Source organism: Podarcis muralis, chromosome 8 (assembly GCF_964188315.1).
Source record: "Podarcis muralis chromosome 8, rPodMur119.hap1.1, whole genome shotgun sequence".
Classification (NCBI taxonomy): Eukaryota; Metazoa; Chordata; class Lepidosauria; order Squamata; family Lacertidae; genus Podarcis; species Podarcis muralis.
In genome coordinates this window covers 57,885,889-57,911,712 of record NC_135662.1, presented here as the reverse complement: position 1 = coordinate 57,911,712, position 25,824 = coordinate 57,885,889, and the positions used below count along the sequence as shown (strand labels likewise).

The window sequence follows — 25,824 nt, the reverse complement described above, 5'->3', positions numbered from 1 at the left end:
GGGCCTGTTATGTGTGTACCCGCTGAACCTCATCAGAACCCCCAATCCTACAAAACCAGGGAGAAGAGCCATCAATCCCGAGACTTCTGTTGAAAGCAAAGCAGCAAAACCGGAAGAAACTTCAATCTGTGGCACAGTTAGTAGTTTACCTTCTAACTTTCTGATAACATCTAGAATGATGGCAAAGTTCAGAATGAATGTGAAATACCACTCAAAGGGGAATATCTGTTTTTATTATGTTGCACATGGGATAAGGTGAAGAAGAAAAAAATCAAGACAGCACATTCATTAATCATTAGCCTAAATAGCACAGAGAGAATCTGGAGAAATAGTTTGTCATTATATTACATTTAATTAAATAGGAAGCAGCCTTTGCACCAACCAGCTTGCACTATTCGTTCATCTAGCCCAGTATTGACTGCGTTCTGCCAGGGTCCTGTTACAAGATCCTTTTAATTGGAGCTACCAAGAATCACACTTGAGACCTTTTGAGCTACAGAAGCTATTTAAATAGGTGTAGAAGCTGAGTGAATCTCAAGTAGCTAATATTTCTTGTGGGTCGGCTTCTAAATCCTAAATTTACCATGCAGTTGTGTGCAATTCCATGCATGAAGGTTTTCTTAATACTATATATTAAAAAAAGTGTTACATGCTTGCTACTGGCTTTACCTAGGACTCGGAAGTACCATGGCCTGTAGTTTCAGTTGCAGTCCTACGCACCTAAGAATTAAGTCCCATTGGACTTGACTAGAAGGAAGAGGCATCTTACTGGTTGGTGGACAGAATCTAACAGGAGAGCACTTTAAATCATCACCCATTAGCCCATTAGACGTCAGTGATATTCAAGGTTGAACAACTGCTCTTGCTGCCATGTAGATGTTAGTAACTCAGCATGGGCGATTTATGTTTTGGCAGAAGAGGGATAAAAATGCAATTCCACTTCTTTTCAGACAGATGTATCGGAGCCTGGCCTAATTTGAGAAGAAACGGTCCCACTTCCAAGTACAGGTTAAAGAAGTGGGTCATTTCAAATCAAGGTTGGAATCAGTAACGAGGCTTGGGGAAATGTGCTCTTGCCAAACTCTCTTCTGTGCAACTCCACGTTTTCATTGGGACTTCCTTCTTCAATCTACTCCATTGCAGTGTATATTGCAATAAATACTTTAAAAATAGGCCTCTGTGTATGCACAACACATGTAAACAGTTGAAAGCAGCTAATGGACTGAAGCAATGACATTTTGTTTTTAGAAGGATTTCCATTCATTATTACGCTTAGCAAGGAAATTTAAACACAGTAATAAGTAATTTTAGATCTCTGCTTCCATTCCTTAAAATGTTAATGCTGTTCAATTGCCAGTTAAATAGTACGTGAGTTAATGCTTCTCCATTTTCAAAAGGGGCAGAATTTTACAAAAATGAAGAGTGATTTGCTGAAAAGAGGCTTGGTGGGGAAGCATGGCAATTAAAAGGTGTAGAGAAAAAGTCTGCCGCTTAGCCGAGCTTCTAGGGAGCTTCTCTCAGCTGCTACTACAACTTCAGTCTGCAAAGACAGAAAGTATCCATTCATACAGCAGAATTCAGTTCCTTGCTTTTTTCTTCCTTTTTTTAGCGGGTCATTTTGCCAGGGCAAAACAGATTACCCCTGTGTACAACTGGGCACCATGCATAAGGAAGTCAAGTGATTATGCTTCCCACCTTCACCATAGTGGGGTGGTCTCAAAGAAGTTGTGGAACCGTCTTGGTTCTAAGCTACTTCCCTATGGTTGTGTTGCAGGAAAAAAGCAGGCAAGGCATGGCCTCTTACCCAGCTGGCATAGGAGAAACACTCAAGTTATCACAAGTAGCCCATGATTCACCCTGCAGATGGGCTTGTGAAAACCAGCAGTGCTCGTTTGCCTACCTTTTCTCCAGATTTCACTGTGATCACAGCACTCCCAAATCTTGATTTTTCCTGCAGCAATAAAACTACGGTTATGCACTGTTTGACAGTGTTAATGCTTGCTTTCTTCACTATAGTTATTTTCATTAACAGACCAAAGATCTTTAACACAACTCAATTCCCTTAAGCAGGGTAACCACCACCCAGTGCAATAATCCCAGCTAGTGTTTGCTACAACCAGAGAACAAGTGCAATGCTGTGAGCATGCTTGTTCAGGACGCAAAGATACCTACTGAACAAACGGCTCCATGTCATTTGTGTGAATGATGAAAACCATATGCTATATACAGCAAGAGGAAAAACAGCTTAGGTCTGCAGTCAATTGGAAACTTTACAGCTAACCTTATCATGCTCAACCTGATCCTAACCATGTTTGCTTAGCCGCAGATCCTTTGAAATTCAGTGAAATATAAATCTGCTTGGGAATGGACCCTAAGTTTTCTCAAGTGAAATTTGGGGTGATGGTTCAGTTTCCAAACCGTTTAGCATCCTGTCCCTAATTGTGACATGGTAATCTTCTTCAGATGAAGATCCTTCCTGACCCCATTGAGTCAGAAATAGAAATTACAAGATATCCTTCATGAATCAATTCAACTGTGTTTTGAACCAAGCAAGGAAGTTTTTTGTTCACATGGTTTCAGTTTTAATGTTTAAAACTGGTTAAAATGCATTAAGGACCCAATTGTTAGCCATTAATTCTACCCACAATTTATTTAGCCCAAGCAGCAATTTATCCTTTCAGAGTTTGGTTGCTCACCTCAGGAGAAATGATGACATACTGCACCTGGAACAGAAAAAAGAGAGAGACTCACTTTTACATTGGTTTTTAAAGGTGGATAAATCAATTAAATGTATGGTATCTAGTGTTTGCTCCACTGAGAATTATTTCAATACAGAAACACAGAAGGCAACTACTATGATGCAGATGTTCATAAACTGCTGAGCAGGAGCAACATGAGAGTTTTCAAATGCAAACAGTTATTACAGTGGTACCTCTGGTTACGAATGCTTCAGGTTACGAGTTCCATTAACCCGGAAGTAGCTGCTCCTGGTTGCAAACTTTGCACCAGGATGTGAACGGAAATCGTGTGCCTCCAGCGCGCACGCAGCGGGAGGCCCATTAGCGAAAGCGTGCCTCAGGATAAGAACGGTTTTAGCTTAAGAACCGACCTCCAGAACGAATTAATTTTGTAACCAGAGGTACCTCTGTACTTTTGTTTATCTACCAAAGCAGACAACACCACAAAGACCTATAGCATTTGCTGTAGCATTACCCAGTCTTCAGGACAAGGTGAAGTCCATGATTTGCAGTTGTCTGTCACATGTCCAGAGGTGGTTTGGTTTCCACTAAATATGTAAACACGCGCAGCCTCTCCTCCAAACAGCCCAGATAAGATATCTTTTGCTCGAAGAGGTGAGGTCACAATGATCTCATCTGCAAAAATTCGCAGCAGGGGGAAATATGTCACATTGTAAAATGAGACAAAAACTAACTTGCACTGGATATCCCTGTGCAAAAGCTTTGGCCTTTAAAAACTTCGTTGGACGCAGGCATACACAAACTTGGGAACACAATTACCAGACATATACAAGCCTGCTTTGTGTCTTCTGCTTCCACTATGGCTCCGCCGGATCCAAACCCATGTTGCTCCATGACAAACACCATGGTGACACAAATAATATGCCTGGTTTAAAATAGGCATACCTAGCGCCAATGTGTTTTTGGATTTTCTCTATCTCCAGGCATTTGTAAGTGGTATGGTGTCTGCCACAGACAAATGCAATGAGCAATGGAAACTGTCGCTCCATATTGCATGTGAAGCAGGCCTTAGCCTACAGACAATAATACAGCCAACAAGCCACAAGCAGGTGAATATGTGTTTATTTTCCTCTCTCTTAATCCCGCCCTCCTTTACTGTAGGAGTGACTAATGTTTTTTGGTCCATGAGTCATCTTAGTTTTTGGCCACTCCACATACATTTTTGTACACACGTAGAGATCACGGACACAGAACACAGCACCCACTCCCTGTCCCATTTGATCCAAACAGATCAACTGAGGATTGAGGTTGCCACTTTGTTCACACTCATCCGATAGGATGAATACAGAGGAGGCAATTGGCATCCCCTTCAGGATGCTGGTCCTGGTAGAGAAATTCAAACCTCTCAGTCCACCCCAGCATCGTTCAAACTCCCCACCCCACCCCAGCCATTTTGCTGCCACCACCAAAATTTGTGGATTTGTGGGTAAAAAAATATGCTTGGGGGACCTGGTCAGGCTCAAGGGCTGTGAGTTCACTACCCTTGCTAGACTTCTAATCTTTAGAATTTCTGTCTGAGATCACCCATTTAATGCTCCCCATTAGAGTGCATAAGGGTTAAACCACAGAGCCTAGGACTTGCCGATCAGAAGGTCTGCGGTTCGAATCCCCGCGATGGGGTGAGCTCCTGTTGCTCGGTCCCTGCTCCTGCCAACCTAGCAGTTCGGAAGCACCTCAAAGTGCAAGTAGATAAATAGGTACCGCTCCAGCGGGAAGGTAAACGGCGTTTCCGTGCGCTTCTCTGGTTCGCCAGAAGCAGCTTAGTCATGCTGGCCACATGACCCGGAAGCTGTATGCCGGCTCCCTCGGCCAATAAAGCGAGATGAGTGCCGCAACCCCAGAGTCGGCCACGACTGGACCTAATGGCCAGGGGTCCTTTTACTAGAGTGCATGGAGCATCTTTTGACCCTAAAATTCTTGGTGCTGGCCCAGGCTTGCAAGTACACTTGTATTTTGGCCTCTTTATTTGAATTTCTCTGCTTCTTTCCCTTTTTCTTTACTTTGTTCTAAATCAAGCTCATTTGTTCGATCTAGCCTTTCCTTCTATATATGCATAAGGCTGTTAAAATTCTTGGTTCAGAATTTATTGTTCCACGCTTCCTCTTTGTCCCCTTATTTCACCCTTCCTGTTCTTTTATATATTTGTGTGTATATATATCACATCTCACAACATCTAGTAATTTTAGGTGCTTCACAAATGAAATATGATACTGATTATGAGGATTCCGTTTTTACCAAGTCCATCATTGTTTAGGTCACGCAGGTGCACATCTCCTCCGAAGCGTGAAAATCTCCTGTCCCCGCTGAAAGTGCTCAGCAGAAATGGCTTGGCAGGGTCCCTCAAATCATACATCAAAGCAGTTCCTGCTTGGTGCAGCACTGAGCTTATAAATGCAATCCTAGATGTGCTGCCTGAAAGAAGCCAAGTAAGATGACGGGGGTCACATTGCTGTTCCTGGGAGATGGCAACAATAATTGGCATTAACAGATGGGCACTGTCTACGGCAGGTTATAACCAGAATTAACAGCAAGGAAACTTGGGCTCCGCCATCTCCATTTTGTGAAATTACACATTAACTTCGCAATGACAACAAAGGGTCCGCTCTCAAAATCATAACGTCAGCAACATTCTCAATCCAACGTAGATGATATTTCTTCATCTGGAAGCAGCAGTGGAGCTATAGCTCAGTGAGAAAGTGAATGTATTCCTGAGGTCACCCACATTAAAGGAGTTCAGGAAGCAGGGCTGAACAAGACTTAGGAGAGTTTTAAAACTAAGTCATGGACAAGGTGAACCAATGGTCTGACTCGCTGCAGAGCAGTTTGATGCATACTAAACCCAACCCAATATAGTCTTCACTTTCACATGACATTGGGCATATGTGGCCCTCCCAAAGCAATAGGGGATTCCTGTACACCAGGCATAGGCAAACTCTGGCCCGCCAGATATTTGGGACTACAATTCCCATCATCCCTGGCTAACAGAACCAGTGGTCAGGGATGATGGGAATTGTAGTCCCAAACATCTGGAGGGCCAGAGTTTGCGAATGCCTGCCATACACATTCTGAGGACAGTTGACTGGATCACCCTTCATGTTAAGTATGTGACACCACAGAATCCTATTTATCACCTGCTCTAGTGTAATTATCTGAAAACAAATGTGTATAGAAAATTGACTTTCCCTCATATGGGATTTTGTTGATCTAAAAAGAGAGACAGACAGAATAACAGGTGTGGGAAACCTCAGGTTGCAGCTGCTGCAAGAACCCTTGGTTATAATAATAATAATTTATTATTTATACCCGCCCATCTGGCTGGGTTTCCCCAGCCACTCTGGGTGGCTTCCAACAAAGTATTAAAATACAGTAGTCTGTTAAACATTAAAAGCTTCTCTAAAGAGCTTTTTCCTTTGCAGGCTTTTCCTTTACAGGTAGAATTCTGGGTGCTTTTTGAATTTGGCACTTTTTTCTGTCACCCTGAACAACAACCAAATGTTGCCTTTGAAGCCCTGTCAAGTCTAGGCTGCAAGGGAAGATTCTGCAGCCCCAGCTTGAATTCAACACAAGTTCTATGCAACACTGTTGTCCCTCTACATTCTGAAACAGCTGGTGTGAGCAGCAGAACTGCAGACTCAGCTGTGACCTGCTGCTCTGTTAAACCATGATGTTCCTCGGTTTGGGGTTGGATGGTATATACATGCTGTGTTTCAGAACTGCCAACATCCAGTCCTTAAAGCCTTGAAAACAGGAGAGCAACCAGGATTTTTTTTTTTCCCCTGTCAAGAGCAGGATTCTTTTAGAGTAATCTTTCAGCAGCAGACTGGCCCAGAAATGGCAGTGGGTAGAATCAGAGGTCTCTTTCTCTCCTAGTCCTCTTTTCCCTGCTGGTTAAAACTTCCCTCCTCTGCAATTCCCATGATGATTGGCTCCAAGCACCTATTTAACTTTTAAACAATTGATCAGTCTTGTTGGTGTATTGCAGAAGTAAAACCACTGCAAAGAAAAAACTGACCCAAGGACAGTACTGCATACCTTGTGATGGTGCACCAACTACCAGCACTTGCCTGGGGATTCCTTCTACACAAAGGAAGCCGGTGGCCAAGGATGAACCAAGTCTCCCCATTTCCTGTGTGTCAAAGAAGAAGAGGAAGAGGAAGAAGAAGAAGAAGAAGTTGGCACCATGGCTGGAGTCTTCCTTGTATGTTTTTATATTTGTCATTTCAAGGGGTACCAAAAAGACCTACCTTGTCTCCGGTTAAGGTAAACCAGCTCTGCGTGCTTGGTGGGATATAGCCGTATACCTTTCCAACAGTCATCTTGGTATCTCGTAAGACATAGCAGCTTAGACTACTGCACACGATGGTCAAAATATGCAGACCATTAAAAAAGAAGAAGAAGTAATTGCAAGAGATAGCACCACCACGGCAAAATATTCTTGGTTCAGAATCTAAAGTATCTGGAACGTGACGTCTTAATTTAAATAACAAGTTTTAATTGCAAGAGTTTATGCAGGACTGTATTCCCCTTAAATAGCAAATTAATAGTTTGGGGATTCTCCTGGACTCCATATTATCTATAGAGATTTAAGTGGCGTTGGGGGCAGTTTAGGCTGGTTTATGGTCTACCACTGTAGCTAAAGAAGGGGTGTTGCTTGAGTTACATATGCCTTAGTTCTATCCAGACTAGATCGCTGTAATTTTCTCTGCTTGGGGCTGCCTTTAAAAACCACTTTGGAAACACCAACTAGCAGACATTGCAGCTGCTAGAAGACTTGTGGAGGCCAGGCATTCATAGCATAGCTGTACCAGATGCATTGGCTGTCTATTTGTTTTGGGACCCAGTTTAGAATGCTGATATTGACCTTTAATGCATAAATTGGAAGGAATGCCTGCACCTATATGACCCTGATCAGGCCTTAAGACTGTCCTCTTCCCAAGATTTATCAGACAGGTGAACATAAGATCAGGGCCTCTCCAGTAGTGGCCCCACATTTTTGGAACTCTCTCCCCAAAGTAGTTGTACATATGACCCAACTTTGTTAGTCTTTAAATGGACCATAAACAAATATCTATTTCTGTGTTTTATTAGATGACACACTTTTCCAAAGAGATACTGGAGAGTTTCTTTATAGGAGGATTGTCCCAAACCAGCAGAATACACTGTATCCAGTCCAGTGGCGTAGCGTGGGTTGTCAGCACCCGGGGCAAGGCAAGTAATTTGTGCCCCCTAACCCGTGGATTTGCGCCCCCTAACCCGTGGATTTGCGCCCCCTAACCTGTGGATTTGCCCTAACCCCAGATGTTTCGCGCGGTGCGGCCGGCCCCCCCTGCACCCCCCACGCTACGCCACTGATCCAGTCCCCAATTCTCTTTCTTCCCCCACCCCCCGAATATCCAGCTTGCAAACAAATCATAACAAGCCAACAAATGGAGGGCCGTGCATACTGGGGGAAAGCTATTGCAGACCAGACATAGAATGCAGGCTTTATGTTGATTATTACTGCTTTACATAGGTTGCATCCAACTAAGTTATACTCAAAGTAGACTCACTGAAATCAATGGACCAAACTTAGTCATTTCTATTAACTGAAATGGGTTTACTCTGAGTACAATTCTAACATTGGACACATAACCAATCATCTTTAATGGTTAGGATATATTGTTGTAAACTGCTGTGAAACCTGTGTTTGAAAAGTGGTTTATAACTCAGTGTCAGGGAGCATTAGGAAAAGAGAGGTATTTGGCTTGTTTGAAACGACCTCTAATAAGCAGAACAAGTATTAAAACAGTACACATTTAGAAATAATACTAACCTACTTAGATTACACTTAAAAGTTAAATAAGTAATTAAAAAAGTAATTAAAGTAATTACTTAAAAAGTTAAATAAGTAATTAAAAAATTAAATAAAGAATTAAAAGAAATAATACTAACCTACTTAGTTTACACTTAAAAGTGCACAATTTTAGGCTGGGTATGATCACATACAAACTTTACAAACTGGGTATGATCACATACAAATCTAAAATTAAGTGCAATATACCTTTTACAGCTTTTCCAAGAAGGACTGCCAATAAGCAGCAAGGTTGTATTTTGAAGTTGGACACTGCTGAGTGATGATCCAAACCACGCATAATCCTTTTCTCCTTTTACTATCCAGTCAGCATCTGTTAGGAACAGCTGGTCTGATAGACCAAAGAAGAAATAGAGGATAACAGAGGATATGTTTCTGGTAGGTATCACATACTTTATGAAAGGATCAAGGTCTTCTGGTTTGTTCAGTCTTACTGCACTACCTGGATCATAATTCTTGCTACTTTTTAAATACATGAAAACTCATGTTGAAACTTCACTCAGATCAAATTGCCTCTGCAATGATGCCAACAGGGCAGGGTCAGTTCAGTTCATCAAGTGATGCAGCTGTCCTATACATGCTTACCAGGGGGTAAATATTCAGTAAGACATACTTCTGAGTTGGAATACATAGGGTTGCACTGTAAAACTCCTTCTAGTCTGTTTTGACTCAGAAGATTATGGAATGGTATACAAAGCCTTCTGCATGAATTCATACTGGATCTTAGGCTGAGGGCCCTTTAGCATTAAAAGCATTGTCCGGTGTTTATTACCAGCAATATAACTTGGAGAAGGATTTAGACTATTACTGTGGTTTTGTCTTACGATGGACTTGAAAGGGAGCTAATAGAAGACGCAAGAAAAAGTAGCATATGAAATAGCAGAAATAAACTCCAGCAAAAAAAATAAATGTCACCTTGGCTGCTTCTATTGAGAAACGAATAAAACGAAGCCACAAATCCTCTTTGTTTCCCACCACCAGATGCGTAAGGAGAACCAACTACGAGATCCTTGTTTCCATCGCCATCAAGGTCAGCTGCCAGCAGCGACCAGCCAAGGTTACAGTATATTTCCTGCAGAAGGAAACTGAGATTTCAGTAGGTCTGGCAATACTGGAGTAGGTGCAGGGCATTAAGTTGCATCTCACTCTCCTTCAGTCTGTCTGGAAGCCTTGTATGCCTGAGCCCACCTACTACAGTCTGTCGAGCCTAGGAGTTGCTTGTCCAACTCAAATCAGTTTTCGGAGTCTCCCTGAGCTTGTGCTGCAGCAGCTATAAACTGAGAGGAGGAAGACTGGAGACAGAAGGACAAGGAACCTGCAGGCTCCAGATAAATAGTTTCTCTAAACTTGAGACAAAACTAACAGTTAAACTATCACTTAGCAGAACCATGCTCTGAGCAAGAAGACAACTCAAGGGCAGAGCTGATCTGTAGGAGATGGAGATAGTTTTGGGAGTTCCTTTCTGCCTAGGACAAGCACAAGTCAAGGCCTATGTCTGACACTGTACAGGAAGGGGCTTTTTTTGTCAGGAACCAGGGGTAGAGAGTGGTTTTCTCTCTCTCTCTCTTTCTTTCTTTCTTTCTTTCTTTCTTTCTTGTGTGAACTAACAGCCGTCAATATTGAAAGTCGGTACTATAGACCCTATTGCCTGGAGTATAAAATGGGCCAATTGAGTTGTGTTTCACCAAGGCAATCTTGGTGAAAATTGGAGAAGAAAGGAAGACATCTTGTTTAGCTCCTGAATCAATAACGAAATTTCAGTAAAGCAGCCCTATTACAAATCCTCTCACACCACCCAGTCCATGATGTAAGTAACACAAGATGACTCAAGGAAATGAGATGAGCCACACAGGACAGTGTTTTTGCAACATTCTTTTGGATGTCTGAAAGAAAAAAGCTACACATAAGCCATGTTCGGATGGCAATATCTTAGCTTAAGACAAGATAAGAACAAGTGTTATCATTGCATCAACAACCCCTTTGATTCTCCTTCCACATAAGCAAATGAGGAAGTCTTCCGTTAACTACAGTTTCCTGTTTCATCTAAAGCAGGTAAATATGATTAACAGCTTCAGAAAAAGCCAGGATATTGAGCCATAGTTTGAAGTTGGCAATATATGGTGGCTTGTTCTGAAGCCATTAAGCATAATTTCAATTTGGATGGATCAGTAAACTATAATTAACCAAGGAATTCCTTGTTTGTTTACTCATACACCTGCACAAATTTCATTCATGCAAGATTCATTTGTATCATGGTTTATTAAGTTCAAATGTGGCCCTAGTACACACAGAGGAAATATAGAATTCTTTTTCTTCAATTTTACAACATTGTACTTAACAGTGCTTCATAAAAATACAGGAACAGTTATTGGCACACAATGACATTGATTTAACATGTTGTGTGCCAATGAAGCAATAATAAATCTATTATGATAATAGAATCCATGTGTATGTTTATTCTAGATAGATCTAGAGAAACCCTAGATTTAATTTCTTATATGTTTGTAGTGCATTTCATCAGCAAACTTACTTGACAAGCTATGGTGACATTTGGTAGGCTGTGGAAACCTTGTCCTCTATTGCCAAAAAATACATATACAGAGCCCTGGATCAACAGAAAATAAAATTTTAATAGGGTATGAATCAAATCCAGAATTTTTATTTATTTTTTTTAAAAAAAATCAATTTCACCTCATCCTTTCATCTTCATATGAACCTGTCTGTCCAGGTGTACTGTACAACTGCAATCTAGCCTAGTCTAATAATTCAATTTGTGATTCACAGATATTGGCATTCACAAAACAGGTTGGTCCTAAGATTGTCAGTCAGATGATGCATCTGATATTCTGTCTGCTTTATTTCACTTGGACCATGCGAACGTCCTCTTATGAATCGCCCGTAATTACTAACCTGCACTAACATTTTACACTGTAAAAATGCCACACACACATATTCTTACCCTGTAACTGAGTTCCTGTGATCCTACAGACGGGGCTCCCACTGCTAGATCCAACACACCATCTATGTTGAAATCTAGAACTGCTACTGCAGAACCAAACCTTGCTGAAGGCTTAAAAAGAAAGAAAGAAGCCTACATCATTATGGCAGTCCAACACCCATTTTAAAAGCTTATCTTTCTTTTTAAGGAATACCTGCTCATATAACGTTCAGCACAATTGCTTAACATTTTTGGATTTTTTGTTTGTTATTTAGCTTTTTTTTTTAATTGTGACAAAAGACTGTATTTTAAATATGCACTTTAAACCCAGCTCCTAGTTCAACACTCCATTCCACCATGCAAATATAATACTCAGGAGAATGGCCAAACCCTACTACTTCCATTTAGCTCATATAGATCCCCAGTAAAGAGTCCTTAATAGTTTTCAGCAGCAACGCTCTTTATTCACAATGGACTTTTATCTTTAAGTGATTATTTTAGAAATGAAGTTAATGGCATTGCTAGTAGAAAAGAAGATGCCGCCAGTCTTTCAGATGACCGGAAACACAAGCAAAATGTTTTCAATGACCAATGTGTGACTTGTTTTCCTACCTTATTCCCCTCCAGAATGCAATCTGCTTCCTGGTCTAGGTCCAAGTTTGCATGAGGCAAACCTGATTCGTTACCATAAACAATATATACACGGCCTATCTGAATATGTCCCAGCCGGCTGTATCCTGGCGCTCCTGCTACCAGGTCATCGTAGCCATCCTGGTTTAGGTCAGCAGAAATCAACGCCCTGCATATCAAGTGAAATAATTCCAATTACTCTTTTGGTTTACATTTGTTTAAAGCTTCCACATTTTTCATTTGCAGATTTTCAATTGTCTATATAAAAGAGTAATTGCTGTGGTGGCCCTGAAGAAAGGTGAGATCCAAAACGAAATCTGATTTAATTTTTTTATTATCCCAATCCTGTATCGACAGGATTGTTGTTGTTGTTGTTGTTTAGTCGTTTAGTCGTGTCCAACTCTTCGTGACCCCATGGACCAGAGCACGCCAGGCACTTCTGTCTTCCACTGCCTCCCGCAGTTTGGTCAGGCTCATGTTTGTAGCTTCGAGAACACTATCCAACCATCTCGTCCTCTGTCGTCCCCTTCTCCTTGTGCCCTCCATCTTTCCCAGCATCAGGGTCTTTTCCCGGGAGTCTTCTCATCTCATGAGGTGGCCAAAGTATTGGAGCCTCAGCTTCACGATCTGTCCTTCCAGTGCGCACTCAGGGCTGATTTCCTTAAGAACGGAGAGGTTTGATCTTCTTGCAGTCCATGGGACTCTCAAGAGTCTCCTCCAGCACCATAATTCAAAAGCATCAATTCTTCAGCGATCAGCCTTCTTTATGGTCCAGCTCTCACTTCCATACATCACTACTGGGAAAACCATAGCTTTTACTATACGGACCTTTGTTGGCAAGGTGATGTCTCTACTTTTTAAGATGCTGTCTAGGTTTGTCATTGCTTTCCTCCCAAGAAGCAGGCGTCTCTTAATTTCATGGCTGCTGTCACCATCTGCAGTGATCATGGAGCCCAAGAAAGTAAAATCTCTCACTGCCTCCATTTCTTCCCCTTCTATTTGCCAGGAGGTGATGGGACCAATGGCCATGATCTTCGTTTTTTTGATGTTGAGCTTCAGACCATATTTTGCGCTCTCCTCTTTCACCCTCAATAAAAGGTTCTTTAATTCCTCCTCACTTTCTGCCATCAATGTTGTGTCATCTGAATATCTGAGGTTGTTGATATTTCTTCCAGCAATCTTAATTCCGGCTTGGGATTCATCCAGCCCAGCCTTTCTGGCTTGGGTCCCCCCCCCCCCAAACAAGATAATTTCCCTGCATAGTTATTACATGCAGGTAGGATAAGCATCCAGGCAATAGTATTGAGTCCATACAAGCTATCAGACAAAAACAGAATGGAGAAATCAGAACTCACCACCCAAGTCTAGCATATGGAGTTTTCAGAAAATATGAAGCACTGGGTTTGGTGACATGCTTCGGTGACCCTTGTGTCGTCACTGACAACACTCTCCTCAAACCTTTTGCAGTGGCACTATTGCTCAACTGGAGATAATTCTGGGGGGGAATGCATAAAGGAATATTCAAGCACATTCATAATTATATTTTGGTTGTTTGCAAGGACCCAATTTATATTTAGTGCAATACACCAGACTCACTGCAATGAACGGGTGCCTCTACACTTGCAAACAGTTAGTGCTGTGCTGAGAATTTATCCTACTTTTTTGTTTTGTTTTTGCTTCATCATTGTCTGTGTCAATGAACGAAAAAGAAATTGCATTCAAAAATTATCAAAAAGGAGAGAACATTTTGGTGAAATTGTCATAGGGGGGTGCAGGGTTTTATTGTCATGCTTACCTCACCTTTGAAGTGGCCGAGGACATGTAATCATCCTGAGGATGAGGCAGATAAATGGAAGCCTCTTTCTCAGAGGAAGAAAACTTTTTTTAAAAATGGAGGCTAGATTTTGGCACATCACTACACAGCTACTTTCAATTTCATTAAAGCTTTTTTTATTATATCTACTACTACTACTACTACTACTACTACTACTACATACACACAGTGCTTTTTTCTAAAAGAAAATGTTTAGGGGTACTCTCATTTTCCTACTCATATTGAAATACTGCCCCTCAATGAGACCATACTTAGATTCACAAAATGTTCAGGGGTATGCGTCCCCCTGTGTCCCCCCAGGAAAAAAAGCACTGTATATATGTACTATGTTATCAGACCCTCCTCTAGCTGTATCTCACGACCTCTTGAAAGAAAGGAGATTGTCTGTTGTCCAGTAGGTTAATTAAACTCCAGCGCAGTGCTGAGAAAATAATGAGCCATTGTTACAATCTCTTGGCTGAGGCCAGTTTACATATTCTACTATACATTTTGACTTGAAGGTTTACTTGGAATCACATGACAGGCACCTACAGAGTTTCCCATAAGCTCCAGTGAACAGAAATATCTCACATATAGTAGCTTCACACTTTCCATGAAATGCACGTAACAAAAAACTACTTTGTATTACCTGAACGTAATATATAGCTTTTTTGGGGGGGAGGGGTGGCAAAGAATATGTAGAAGGCAACTTGTCAACAAACAAGGCACTGGGTGTCCAGTGTATCTCCATATATATTTCTATCCCTTACCATTAATATCTAAATGCCAGAAAGACTTACTGCTGTCCAAGGTGGCACTTCAAAATAAACTCCTCGCTCTGTGTAGCTGATATTTTTTTCAACTGATTTGGCCATTGAAGAAGTCGTTTGTCTGTAGTGTTCAGTTCTGGACTGTTTGATTCTGCTGAAATAAGGCAATAACGATTAGACATTTGCTTATGGGAACATAAAAATGGAATAAATGTCACGGATAGTCCTTTACAAGAGATTACAATGTAATAAGTGTTTTAGTTAAGTACAAAACTGGAAAAGTCCAATGTTTAAAACACAAAATGGACACAAAGGTTTTTTATGGACATTTTCTGGCAATACTCAATAGTTCTGTGCTTTAAGTATTTTAAAATTTTTATTAAACATTTGAATGATCCAGTTTAGTATTTCACTCAAAACTTAGCCCATTGTGGTCTCTGGTGTATTTATGGTTGTAATTTTGGCAACACAAACTCTCCGTTTTGTGCTGACAAGTATATGCCAGCTTTTTAGTAAAAAACTAACAAACCATTTCCATTTGTTCCATAAGAACAATCTTCTACAAGGCCAGAGGTAAACTTCTGTTTTAAATTTAGTTATTCTAACAATATTTTCAGGACAGCCAGCCAAATGGGTGGAGCCCAACCAGGGATGCTATAACAGTGGATTTCCTGCATCAGTAGTGTGTTGAACCAGCTACTTTTGGAGGTTTCTTCCAACTATATAGTATTCATCAAAGGAAAATCATAAATGAAAAGCTTCAAGAATCTGAAAGTTTGGTGATACTGGCTGAGAATGTATCAGCGGGCAAGGTCCAAAGTTCTACAGTATGGCTTCCACTAATGCAGCGAGGCTGTTACATCTTGCTTTTTTCACTTCCTCCCCTACACCCCCCAAATCTGCTCTGGAGATTTCACTGGAGATCTCCTATAGGAAATGCAAGAATATGGGGTTTTTTCTGATCTAGATGGTGGGCCAATTGCAACAGAAAGAGACATAGGATGTAGACGGCCTGAATTTTGTTTAATGGAATGAACATAAAAAAGACAAATATTGTTCGGACAACCAATCAAACTAGGCAGACATACATTACGTCTTTACTTACATGACAGCATTTGTTTGTTCATCTTTACAGCGTATATACAAAGGATTCTCAGGAATAAAGCAGCCACTAAAGAAGAAATTTTCAAATAATTATAAAGGTAAAGGTAAAGGTACCCCTGCCCATAGGGGCCAGTCTTGCCAGACTCTAGGGTTGTGCACTCATCTCACTCTATAGGCCGGGAGCCAGCGCTGTCTGCAGACACTTCCGGGTCACGTGGCCAGCGTGACAAGCTGCATCTGGCGAGCCAGCGCAGCACACGGAAACGCCGTTTACCTTCCCGCTGGTAAGCGGTCCCTATTTATCTACTTGCACCCGAGGGTGCTTTCGAACTGCTAGGTTGGCAGGCACTGGGACCGAGCAACGGGAGCGCACCCCGCTGCGGGGATTCAAACCGCCGACCTTTCAATCGGCAAGCCCTAGGCGCTGAGGCTTTAACCCACAGCGCCACCCGCGTCCCTCAAATAATTATACTAAATGCATAATATTAAATGCTGACTACTACTTCATAAGTACCCAGGGCACACAGGGCAACTCTATACCTCCCTGCTGCTCTCAGATACCAATCCTGCTACAACGTAGAATGTTGCTAGATTCTGTACAGCAGCACTCAAAATTTGTTGGAGGATGACCTGTGCCACAAACTATATTTAATGAGCGTATCAGAGCGCTCTGTAAATTAATAGTTAAAGTCTTTTATATATCAACCTTTTATGCTCTTACACACCCGCCCAATGCTCCTATCCCTTCTTTTAGCTTCTTTTAAATTCTTATAGACTTATATATTCACCTTCTGTTTTAACACCTTTTAGCTTTCCAAAACACTTTTCAGATTTTAAATGACTGGATCCTACGCTTTTATGCTGGTTTATGACCGTAATAAAGATTTGTATTGTATTGTATTGACCAAACAACACAACTATTCCTCTCTCAGAATTAACCAGATGTCCTTAAACTCGTTTTCTATAATTGCAAACATAATCAGCACTTCAAATGAAATGTTAGAAGGCTAATGGGTGGCTATTACATGTGAATTATTATAGCGTCCACAGCTCAATTCACAACTTATCTGAACCACAATTCTTACATGAAAATATTTGCATAATTTTATTATTGGTTTAGAGTAGTATACCCTGGTCTAGAGAGGTTAAACCAGCACCTCACCTTGTTCCATTCTCTAACATTTGACTTGTTTGCTCAAAAATGTTATTTGATGAGAATGCCATATCATCCACACCACCGAGAAAATATTCATGGAATTTGTTCACCAAAAATGAGGACTTCCTGGCATAAATGGGGTAAAGCTATGAAAATGGAAATGCAAATTAATTAGATAGATGAGGATTTCAAGAGTAGCATTCAACAAAGCTTTTTTCAACAAAAATACATTACCTTGGCGACAGTGATCATTTCGCCAAACCTGCAGGAGAAAGTACAATATTCTCTATTTACCATCCGTGTAGAACTTTTCAGTGCACAAAACACTTTTTATATACACCTACGTGCTTCCTTTGCTGTTGTTGTTTTTTATATTGCTTTGAGTACCTCTATATAAAGATAGCTGACAGTTTAAATACAGACATAACCCATACAGTTCTTAGCTGATTATTAAAATCACTGCTTAATAGTTCCACTGTTAATGGGGGGGGGGGGGAAATAATTAAAGCAATCCATATAAATAGTGCTTTTCTCTGGGGGGGACGCATACCCCTAAACATTTTATGAATCTAAGCTTGGTTAGAGGAGCAATATTTCAATATGAGTAGAAAAATGAGAGTACCCCCTAAACATTTTTTTTAGAAAAAAGCACTGCATATAAAAGTATTTAGCTGCAACAAACTATGGTTTATCATTACAGCAGCAAGTCAAAGCGAGTCTCAGGCTTGCATACTTCCCTCTAACTTCCAAGGTGATCAAAAGTTAATTTCCTTTTTTGATTAATTTCCGTTTAGCATTACGTCCAAAGCCTAAACTGTGGTTAAGTTTAACTACCTAACATTCGAAGGTGGCTTGTTTCAGTAAACCATGTTTAAGATTAACCTGTTTGCCGGAGTTCTGACATAACAAAACACTTCAGTTAATCAAAATTGAAAATGGAAACTTCTGATTTTTCTCTTCAGGGGCACACTGAGGAAGGAAAGGTTCCCTGCAGCTCATTCCCATGATGCTATATCATAGCTTATTATTACACCGAACACAGACTTTGTGGGCCACTACAATGTGGAAGCAGTATTCACCATGTAGAAAGATAACAAGGGCATCTGTCAGCTAAACGCATTTATTTCAGTAAAATTCATTAACAAATTGGTTATTCCAGATATTCAGCTGAAATAATGAACTGACCAAAACTATATTTATTAAACACACAGCTTGATATGAGTCTGCAGTGCAAAGAAATGTTTAGAATAGGGGCAACAATTGCTGGCCCATCAGCAAATGTTAAAACACACCCGCATCCCTATGGCATCTCCTTCAACTCCACATCCTGATTTCCTTTAAAGTGTATATATTGAGACATCTCCTCCTTAATATTTATCTGTTTCCCATTTCAATATGTCAGTCCCTTCCAATCTTTCCTTTAGCACCAAAGCACAGTTTTTTTAAAAAAAAAACAAACCCAACCAATTGTCCTTCTATCTACTTCGGCCCATCCACTTATGGGAGATCCCTTCCACAAAAAAATAAAACACACACCACAACTTTAAACTTTCTTCTTCCACACCTTTTCTTCTCCAATTCTCATCATTTAACAGCACTTACTCTATCCTTATTTGCATGTCTAACCCATCAACAACAAATTTCCCCTGTTTGGGCCCAATGTCCTCCACACTGAGTTGTGCTTTCCCAAAATTATTTATTTTCTCATTCAATTACTATACAGAGAGGATTTTTAGTATGTACTTCATTTAAAAAAAAAGGATCAAACATATAATCAAATTATAAAACGTGCACTGCTGTAGGAATAAAAATGGAAACATTTAGCTTGACTTACACTTCAAGAAACTGCAGATACGTGCAGTCAACAATTGTGTCTTCAGTTATTACTTTCAGCCCATAAAGTTCCTGGTAGATTGACAGTAAATCTTTGACTGGCACATACCTAAATATATTGAACAGCAGAGTTTCTTATTTAAACCAACAAAGTTCATTGGCATAAATCAAGTCCTCAACTAAAATTGTGGACCCATCCGCAGCGCCCCCCTCCCCAGCAGGTGAAACCACAGGCAACAACAGGTATGAACAAACTAGACAAGATAATTTCAACCCCAGAGTCCCTGATGCAAGTAAAGGTAAAGGACCTCTGAACAGTTAAGTCCAGTAAAAGATGACTATGGGGTGTGGCGCTCATCTCGGTTTCAGGCTGAGGGAGCAGTGTTTGTCCACAGACAGCTTTCCAGGTCATGTGGCCAGCATGACTAAACTGCTTCTGACACAATGGGACACCGGGACGGAAGCCAGAGCGCACGGAAACGCTGTTTACCTTCCCACTGCAGCAATACCTATTTATCTACTTGCACTGGTGTGCTTTCGAACTGTTAGATTGGCAGAAGCTGGGACAGAGCAACGGGAGCTCACCCCCTCACATGGATTCGAATTGCCGACCTTCCAATTGCTAAGCCCAAGAGGCTTGCTCGGTGGTTTAGACCACAGCGCCACCTGCTCCCTGATGCAAGGGTAATGTTATAACATTGGTTGTAGTGGTTATAATGTTATAACATTGGTTCCTCAACACCACATTGGTGATGGTGGTTAAACCATGGATCTTTCGCCACTGTCTCTGCTTCTGAACCCTCTGCTCCCTACTCTCTCTCTCTCTCTCTCTGTTTTGAAAACAGCACACTTACCAGCTTGGTTCCAAATAACTAAAATCAAGCTCAAACTGGCTCAGCACGTCTCCTCCTAAAATTAGAGGGCGAAAAGAGAGCAAGACATCAACTTACTGAAGCAAAAACCATACAAAGAATTTTGCCTGCCTTTTACTGAAGCAAAAACCATACAAAGAATTTTGCCTTCCTTTTAGATTATTGGAGCATTTGCATTTGAACAAAATCTGGAACACCTCCACAGGCCCAACTAGTTTATTTCTGCATAGCTTGCTCATTTCCGTTAAGGGCATTTCTTCCTGCCTGCCACATACTTTTGGATTTGTCCTGTCCCTTATGCTCAGAACCTAAGCAAGTTTCTCACTGTCTGCTTAAGGGCCTTGTCAAGCATCTCAGCCAGCTGAAATGCCCCATGTGAAACTGAGCAAGCTATGCAGAAAGAAACTAGTGCCATGGTTAAACAAGTCACTTATTTCAGGGGTGAAGTCATTGAAACCTTAGTGATATCAGTCTTTTCTGTAAGAACCTTCAGGAATTTAATGGAAATCTAGGGAGAACATTCCAGGATCCATAAGTAAATAAATTACCAAAATCACCAGCAACGTGAGCATCTGAATATGAGCCATAAAAATCAATCTAGGAAAAATAGAAACAAGTTATTTACATCAAAGAAGTAGGAACATGAACAGAATCAAAATTTCTCATTTCTCCTCTTTGATACAAGGCAACATAGGAGATGATCCAGACCCCTGAAGCTTCTTTTTCACCCTCACCTTTGCATAAAGTTCCACGTATAGGATTCCTCCAGCAGGAGTTCCTAGCCAATCAGTTGCAAAAACTCAAGACTTTTGTCTCCTTCTATGGCTACCTCCAAAACTGCCAAGGTGTTTCTTTCATATCTACCAAGCCATAATGGCTACTAGTCAACAACCATCCTTACTTATCAGAATCTTAGGAGTTTGTGCTCTCCCTGTTCTCTTGTACTACAGAGAACATCCAACCAATTAATTTTTTTAAAGGTGAACAGCAGTAAGGATCTTTCCTTCCTTCCTTCTCCCTCCCACCCCAGATATTATGTGATTGTCACTTAAGGGGGACAACAAAACCAAATGATAAAATATGCTTCGGTCACAAGGAAAAAATGACCCGAGCCTAATAATAAAATAAGGCACCACTTACAGCTGCCATGGCATGTAAAAATCCTTGTTCAATCCCCAAGCTATGCCAACTCACGTCTGCCACCATATGAGAAGCGATTCCAAAGAGGAAAGCCACCAGTTTCTCTGTGGCCTAAACAACAGAAACAAAAACAAGCAATTCTGCATTAAGTGCATTGAAACCAAACTCTCAAAAGGTATTTGGAGACATTTAGTTGACATGTTTGCTGATGAAACCTTGCCTCTGCTTTCACCAACACAAGGGAGAAATCTATGTGGTATGTTATTTATTTGTATAGCATCTTCAGTGGGCATGCATGCTGCCGTTTTTACAGCTAGTCATTACGAAACATCAAAATTAATTTGACATTTTCTCTTTCAAATGCTTTTGGTACAAATGAGAAAGGGAAAGAACAATAAGATTTATGAAAAGAATGACACCAGGGCCTTCGGCCTCAGCAATTTATGGGGGATTTATTACCTCTCCCCAGGGCTGAGGATAGTTCTTTCTGATGTAATGGACACTGGTACTGAGAAAAGGTGCCCAGTGAGTGTCTTCAGATACTTGACGGAACAGCCCTGAAACACCAGACAAGAACAACATTATTTCATGATAATTTTTTTAATTGATTTTTAATTTTAAGTAACAAAACATACCTATACAAGTAAAACAGAGCTTAGTAGATGTACAGAAAAGAAAGAAAAATAGCATTGGAGGATTGCAGTTTTAGACACTCCAAGAAAGCCAATCAAATGAACATGTCTCTCCATAAGGTTCCATGAGTCGATGGAGGGTGAAAACCAATTTCAATTGTCTTAACAAAGTCAATAAAAGCATACCATGTCATTTAGAAGGTGTGAGCTCCCTCAACTCATATTCCTTTCGAGAAACGGTTAATTTGTCCAAAAGCATAATGTCCCATACTGGCGAAATCCAGGCTTCAAAAAGATTTGCAATTAAAGTTTTCCAATTTTCCACAATCACTAATCTAACATGACAGTAGGGCTAATTTGGGTCTGGTTTTCTGGTTGCAGCAATTGTCCCATCATTTAATTGTTTGAAAAAACCTTTTCCCAAAAAGGAATAAATTTTAGGTAAAACCACCCCATGTGGATTGGAGAGCCAGTACTTCATTGCATTTCCACTAGCAAAGGTTGAGTGTGTTGTGCTTAATTCTATACAGTCTGGCTGGGTACATATACCAGTGATGTGCTACATTTAAAGAATTTTCTAGGAGTTCTAATTGAGATGGATCCAAATAGTAGTTTATTCCAAATTGGTTGCCAGAGTTGTTCCTCTAATTCTTCTCCAAAATATTTTCCCCATTCACAAAAAGTTGGACCAGTAACCCTTAGTATAAATTATAAAGCGTATCAACCCATGTTGCATTCATACCAAAAGAACGTGGAATTGTAAAGAGAGATTGTTGGTTTAAATGATCAAATGCCTTGACTGATCTCCTCTGCCTGCACCTTTTAAAGTAGACTTATTTAACCTTGGGTCCCCAGAAGTTGTTGGCCTGCAACTATAATTATTTTCCTCATTCCTCCTGCAGTGTTCCTTGGCATTCGTTGTTTGAACAGTGGTTTCTTCTCTTCGGACTCTCCACTGGCATAGTTACAATTTATATACAGTACCTCGGGTTACATAAACTTCAGGTTACAGACTCAGCTAACCCAGAAATAGTGCTTCAGGTTAAGAACTTTGCTTCAGGATGAGAACAGAAATCGTGCTCTGGCGGCGCAGGGGCAGCAGGAGGCCCCATTAGCTAAAGTGGTGCTTCAGGTTAAGAACAGTTTCAGGTTAAGTACGGACCTCCGGAATGAATTAAGTACTTAACCCAAGGTACCACTGTATATGGACCCCTAGCCAGCCAACTAGTAAATTAATCAGGCTACTTGTCAGTTGTATGGTTTTGGGGGCAAGGGGAAAAAACATAATTTCTCCAACTATTTATTACCATTCCTGCAGATACCAGAATAAAAGGCATCAGGATACAGGCTTCCAGCCTGATAGGCATCTTGGTGTGTTAGTATCAACTGGACAAGAGGATAGTGAAGAAACAGAAATAAAAGAAAGAGAGAAAAGGGGAGGGGGAAGAGAGAGAGAATATTATTAGTTGCATATTACCAATATTTCAAGTACTAAAACAATATAGCACTTAATACTCACATCTAGGTATTGTTAAAGTCACTCAAATACTATCTCTTAAATACTCATAAAAAAATTAAAGGTAAATATAACAAGGTTTTACATAGTTTGGTAAGGATGAACAAATGTCAATTCTTTTACAATGGGGTGGCTAACCCCTAGCCTATGGTCTGGACAATTTTTGTAATAGTTACAAAAAGAAAAGGAATGGAAGGAGGCTCAGAGCTGGGGTGGGTGGAGAAGGTAGCAGAAAGAGGAAATATTCATTAAAATGCTTTTTAATGTTAGACTCATAAGCTTCCTACCTTGCGATAGTTAACATTTCCTTCTGGGCTGCTGAAAAATTCCAGAGCTCTGTGAGCTAGAAAAATAACATCACATTAGCTTCCTGGTGGCTTTTGAAAAACAGGGGGTCTGCAGTACTTAACTGGAGATCACTTACCATCCTCTGGGAAATATGCAATTCCCTACAGTGTCCAGATTTTGCTGCATGATCGTATCCCTTAATATCGGGAAATGTCAAACAACCTTCACCTACTGGTTTTCAAAGAATATCAAGAGATATCCTTAACTTACTTACCCACACACAGTCTATTATTTTGCCATGACAAAATGTATGGAGAAACAGGTAATGGCAAATTTGTAAATAAACGTAATCCTGTGTGTTTATTTTTATCATGGTTATCCTACCCATTCAAGCAGTCTTTCAATTTGACCATATTGCTTAACCCTAATTTCACTTGTTGAATTAACAATGTATTGTTTTCAGATGCCTTATGCAAAAGACTAGAACAAAAGCATGAATAAAAGAAGTTAAATGCCTGAATTGCCTCCTAGCCATAAACTTTGTAGCTGAAAATTCATTACAAAATGAATTGCAACTGAAGCCTCCGCAGTTAAGACACAAATTCCACAATGAAATATATTTCTAATTCTTAAGCTACCCTCTCCCCCTCGATTTCTCAAATATCGGGCAGATATCAGGTAAGCATATAATTTTTTTAAGGCTTGAAAGCTCAGAAAACATTTAGCATCTAATTTCTGCATATAAAAATTAGTCCTGAAGGCTAAGATACTCAGATTTTTAATATGTTTGATTGAAGATAGCACACATATATGCTGTTTTCTGTTAATAAAATATGCCAAGCTTGCATTATGCTGGTATCATTTCACCTTCTCTAGATACATGCAGCCCTAGCCTTGCTAACAGTTTAAAACAACATGGTAATTGCAGTATTTTATTCAAGAATTGCTGCATATCCCACCCCCCCTTAAATAACACCTACCTGGTAACTAAAATGGTCATATTACAGAAATTATCTGTTATGATGCTTCACAACACTCATGCCTTTATTATCAAATCTTACCTATTTCAATATGTGTTGACAAGCCACATGGTGTACCTTTACGGCAAAAACTGCAAAGTACAGCTAGAACAGACCAGATCTTGAAAGCTTCCATGTTGTGGATATTCTGGACTATAAACCATGGTTTTCAAGATGCTTTCAATAGGAGGACTGTGACCTTTGAAATATGGGCTACAGTGCATTTCGTAATCAAATATGTGACTGGCACATAAACTAAGGCCCTCACATGATTTGGAAATGTGTTGCCAGTTTCCCCTGTATCAGCCAACGGATCTGAGACAAGAATCGGTCCCAACGAAACTTAATACGATGTCTCTTTTCCATTGATATCTGTGAAATGATGCCTAGAACAGAGAAAGGATATCATTGTATGATGTTTTGGCAACTGCGTCCGTCCTTCCTTCCTTCCTCCTCTCTCAACGCACCATTGTTCATTAAACCATTCTCTGCTAATGCAGGTGATATCAGTGAAAATAACGTATTTCACTTAAAAACAACAACCTAAAATACTGATGGTTCTGTCACGTTCTGTTAATGTCCATAATGCATGCGAGGTTTGCAATACTTATGAATTATATCTAAAGGAATAAGAACTTTTAGCAGCAGTTAACCCATTGGGGGGAGTTTTACTACATTCACAAGTGTTGCTGCTGATTCACACATTATATGGGAACAAGTACCAAAGTACCAGGACCAAAGACTGTACTCACACAGTCATTCTTTTGGTATCATCCATCAGCTTCTGTACTAGGGGAAAATTCTCCCACTGCTGGAACAGCTGCCCCTGATGAAAGTTGAGGGGAGAGGAGGCCTGATGGAGCTAGCCCATGAGTAGGCAAACTAAGGCCCAGGGGCCGAATCCAGCCCAATCGCTTTCTCAATCCGGCCTGTGGACGGTCTGGGAACCAGTGTGTTTTTACATGAGTAGAATGTGTTATTTAAAAGGCATCTCTGGGTTATTTGTGGAGCATAAGAATTTGTTCTTTCCCCAAAAAAAATATAGTCTGGCCCCTGACAAGGTCTGAGCGATGGTGGACCAGCCCCCTGCTGAAAGTTTGCTGACCGCTGAGGTAGCCCGTCCCATATGATGCTGGGGCTGATGGGAGATGTAGTCTGAAACATCTGGAGGGCACCTGGTTGGCAAAGGCTGCTGTATGCACCGCCGCATCTGTGTTTGACTGCACCCATTCCATCAACTGGGAAACCTAACATGATTACACTGGCAAACACATTATTATCTGTGAGGAGGCAGGGCAAAATGTTTTTTAATGGTCAGGTCACAAATTTGGGGGAAGAGAAGAGCCTCTTATGATACAGCTGTTGGCCAGTTCCAGGTTAAGAGACCCAAACTGAGGGCTGCCCCAAAGCAAAGGACAAGGCAGTGCCTTCCCATGACTGGGCAGAAACCAGTTGGAAGGGCAGCTGAATCTGGCTTGCACACAGGTGAAGGGGCAACACCCT

At 40.7% G+C, this 25,824-nt stretch overlaps 1 protein-coding gene across 1 annotated transcript in view; it reads right to left on the bottom strand.

Annotated features, from left to right (window-relative positions):
* Nucleotides 1–211: 211 nt before the first annotated feature.
* GPLD1 (glycosylphosphatidylinositol specific phospholipase D1) overlaps nt 212–25,824 on the bottom strand; it is a 27,011-nt gene continuing 1,398 nt past the window's right edge. The window contains exons 2-26 of the mRNA XM_028737574.2: nt 24,364–24,707; nt 23,302–23,357; nt 22,806–22,884; nt 21,326–21,423; nt 20,867–20,977; nt 20,275–20,323; nt 19,709–19,763; nt 18,856–18,963; nt 17,256–17,283; nt 17,028–17,167; nt 15,867–15,932; nt 14,792–14,912; nt 13,534–13,673; nt 12,161–12,347; nt 11,570–11,680; nt 11,141–11,215; nt 9,526–9,682; nt 8,800–8,941; nt 7,004–7,106; nt 6,792–6,885; nt 4,995–5,171; nt 3,214–3,374; nt 2,697–2,723; nt 1,901–1,951; nt 212–1,540 (exon numbers count right to left, since the gene is read on the bottom strand). Of these exons, the coding sequence (XP_028593407.2) occupies nt 1,463–1,540; nt 1,901–1,951; nt 2,697–2,723; nt 3,214–3,374; nt 4,995–5,171; nt 6,792–6,885; nt 7,004–7,106; nt 8,800–8,941; nt 9,526–9,682; nt 11,141–11,215; nt 11,570–11,680; nt 12,161–12,347; nt 13,534–13,673; nt 14,792–14,912; nt 15,867–15,932; nt 17,028–17,167; nt 17,256–17,283; nt 18,856–18,963; nt 19,709–19,763; nt 20,275–20,323; nt 20,867–20,977; nt 21,326–21,423; nt 22,806–22,884; nt 23,302–23,357; nt 24,364–24,457 (2,508 nt within the window). The 5' untranslated portion in view covers nt 24,458–24,707 and the 3' untranslated portion in view covers nt 212–1,462. The remainder of the gene's footprint in view (nt 1,541–1,900; nt 1,952–2,696; nt 2,724–3,213; nt 3,375–4,994; nt 5,172–6,791; nt 6,886–7,003; nt 7,107–8,799; nt 8,942–9,525; nt 9,683–11,140; nt 11,216–11,569; nt 11,681–12,160; nt 12,348–13,533; nt 13,674–14,791; nt 14,913–15,866; nt 15,933–17,027; nt 17,168–17,255; nt 17,284–18,855; nt 18,964–19,708; nt 19,764–20,274; nt 20,324–20,866; nt 20,978–21,325; nt 21,424–22,805; nt 22,885–23,301; nt 23,358–24,363; nt 24,708–25,824) is intronic.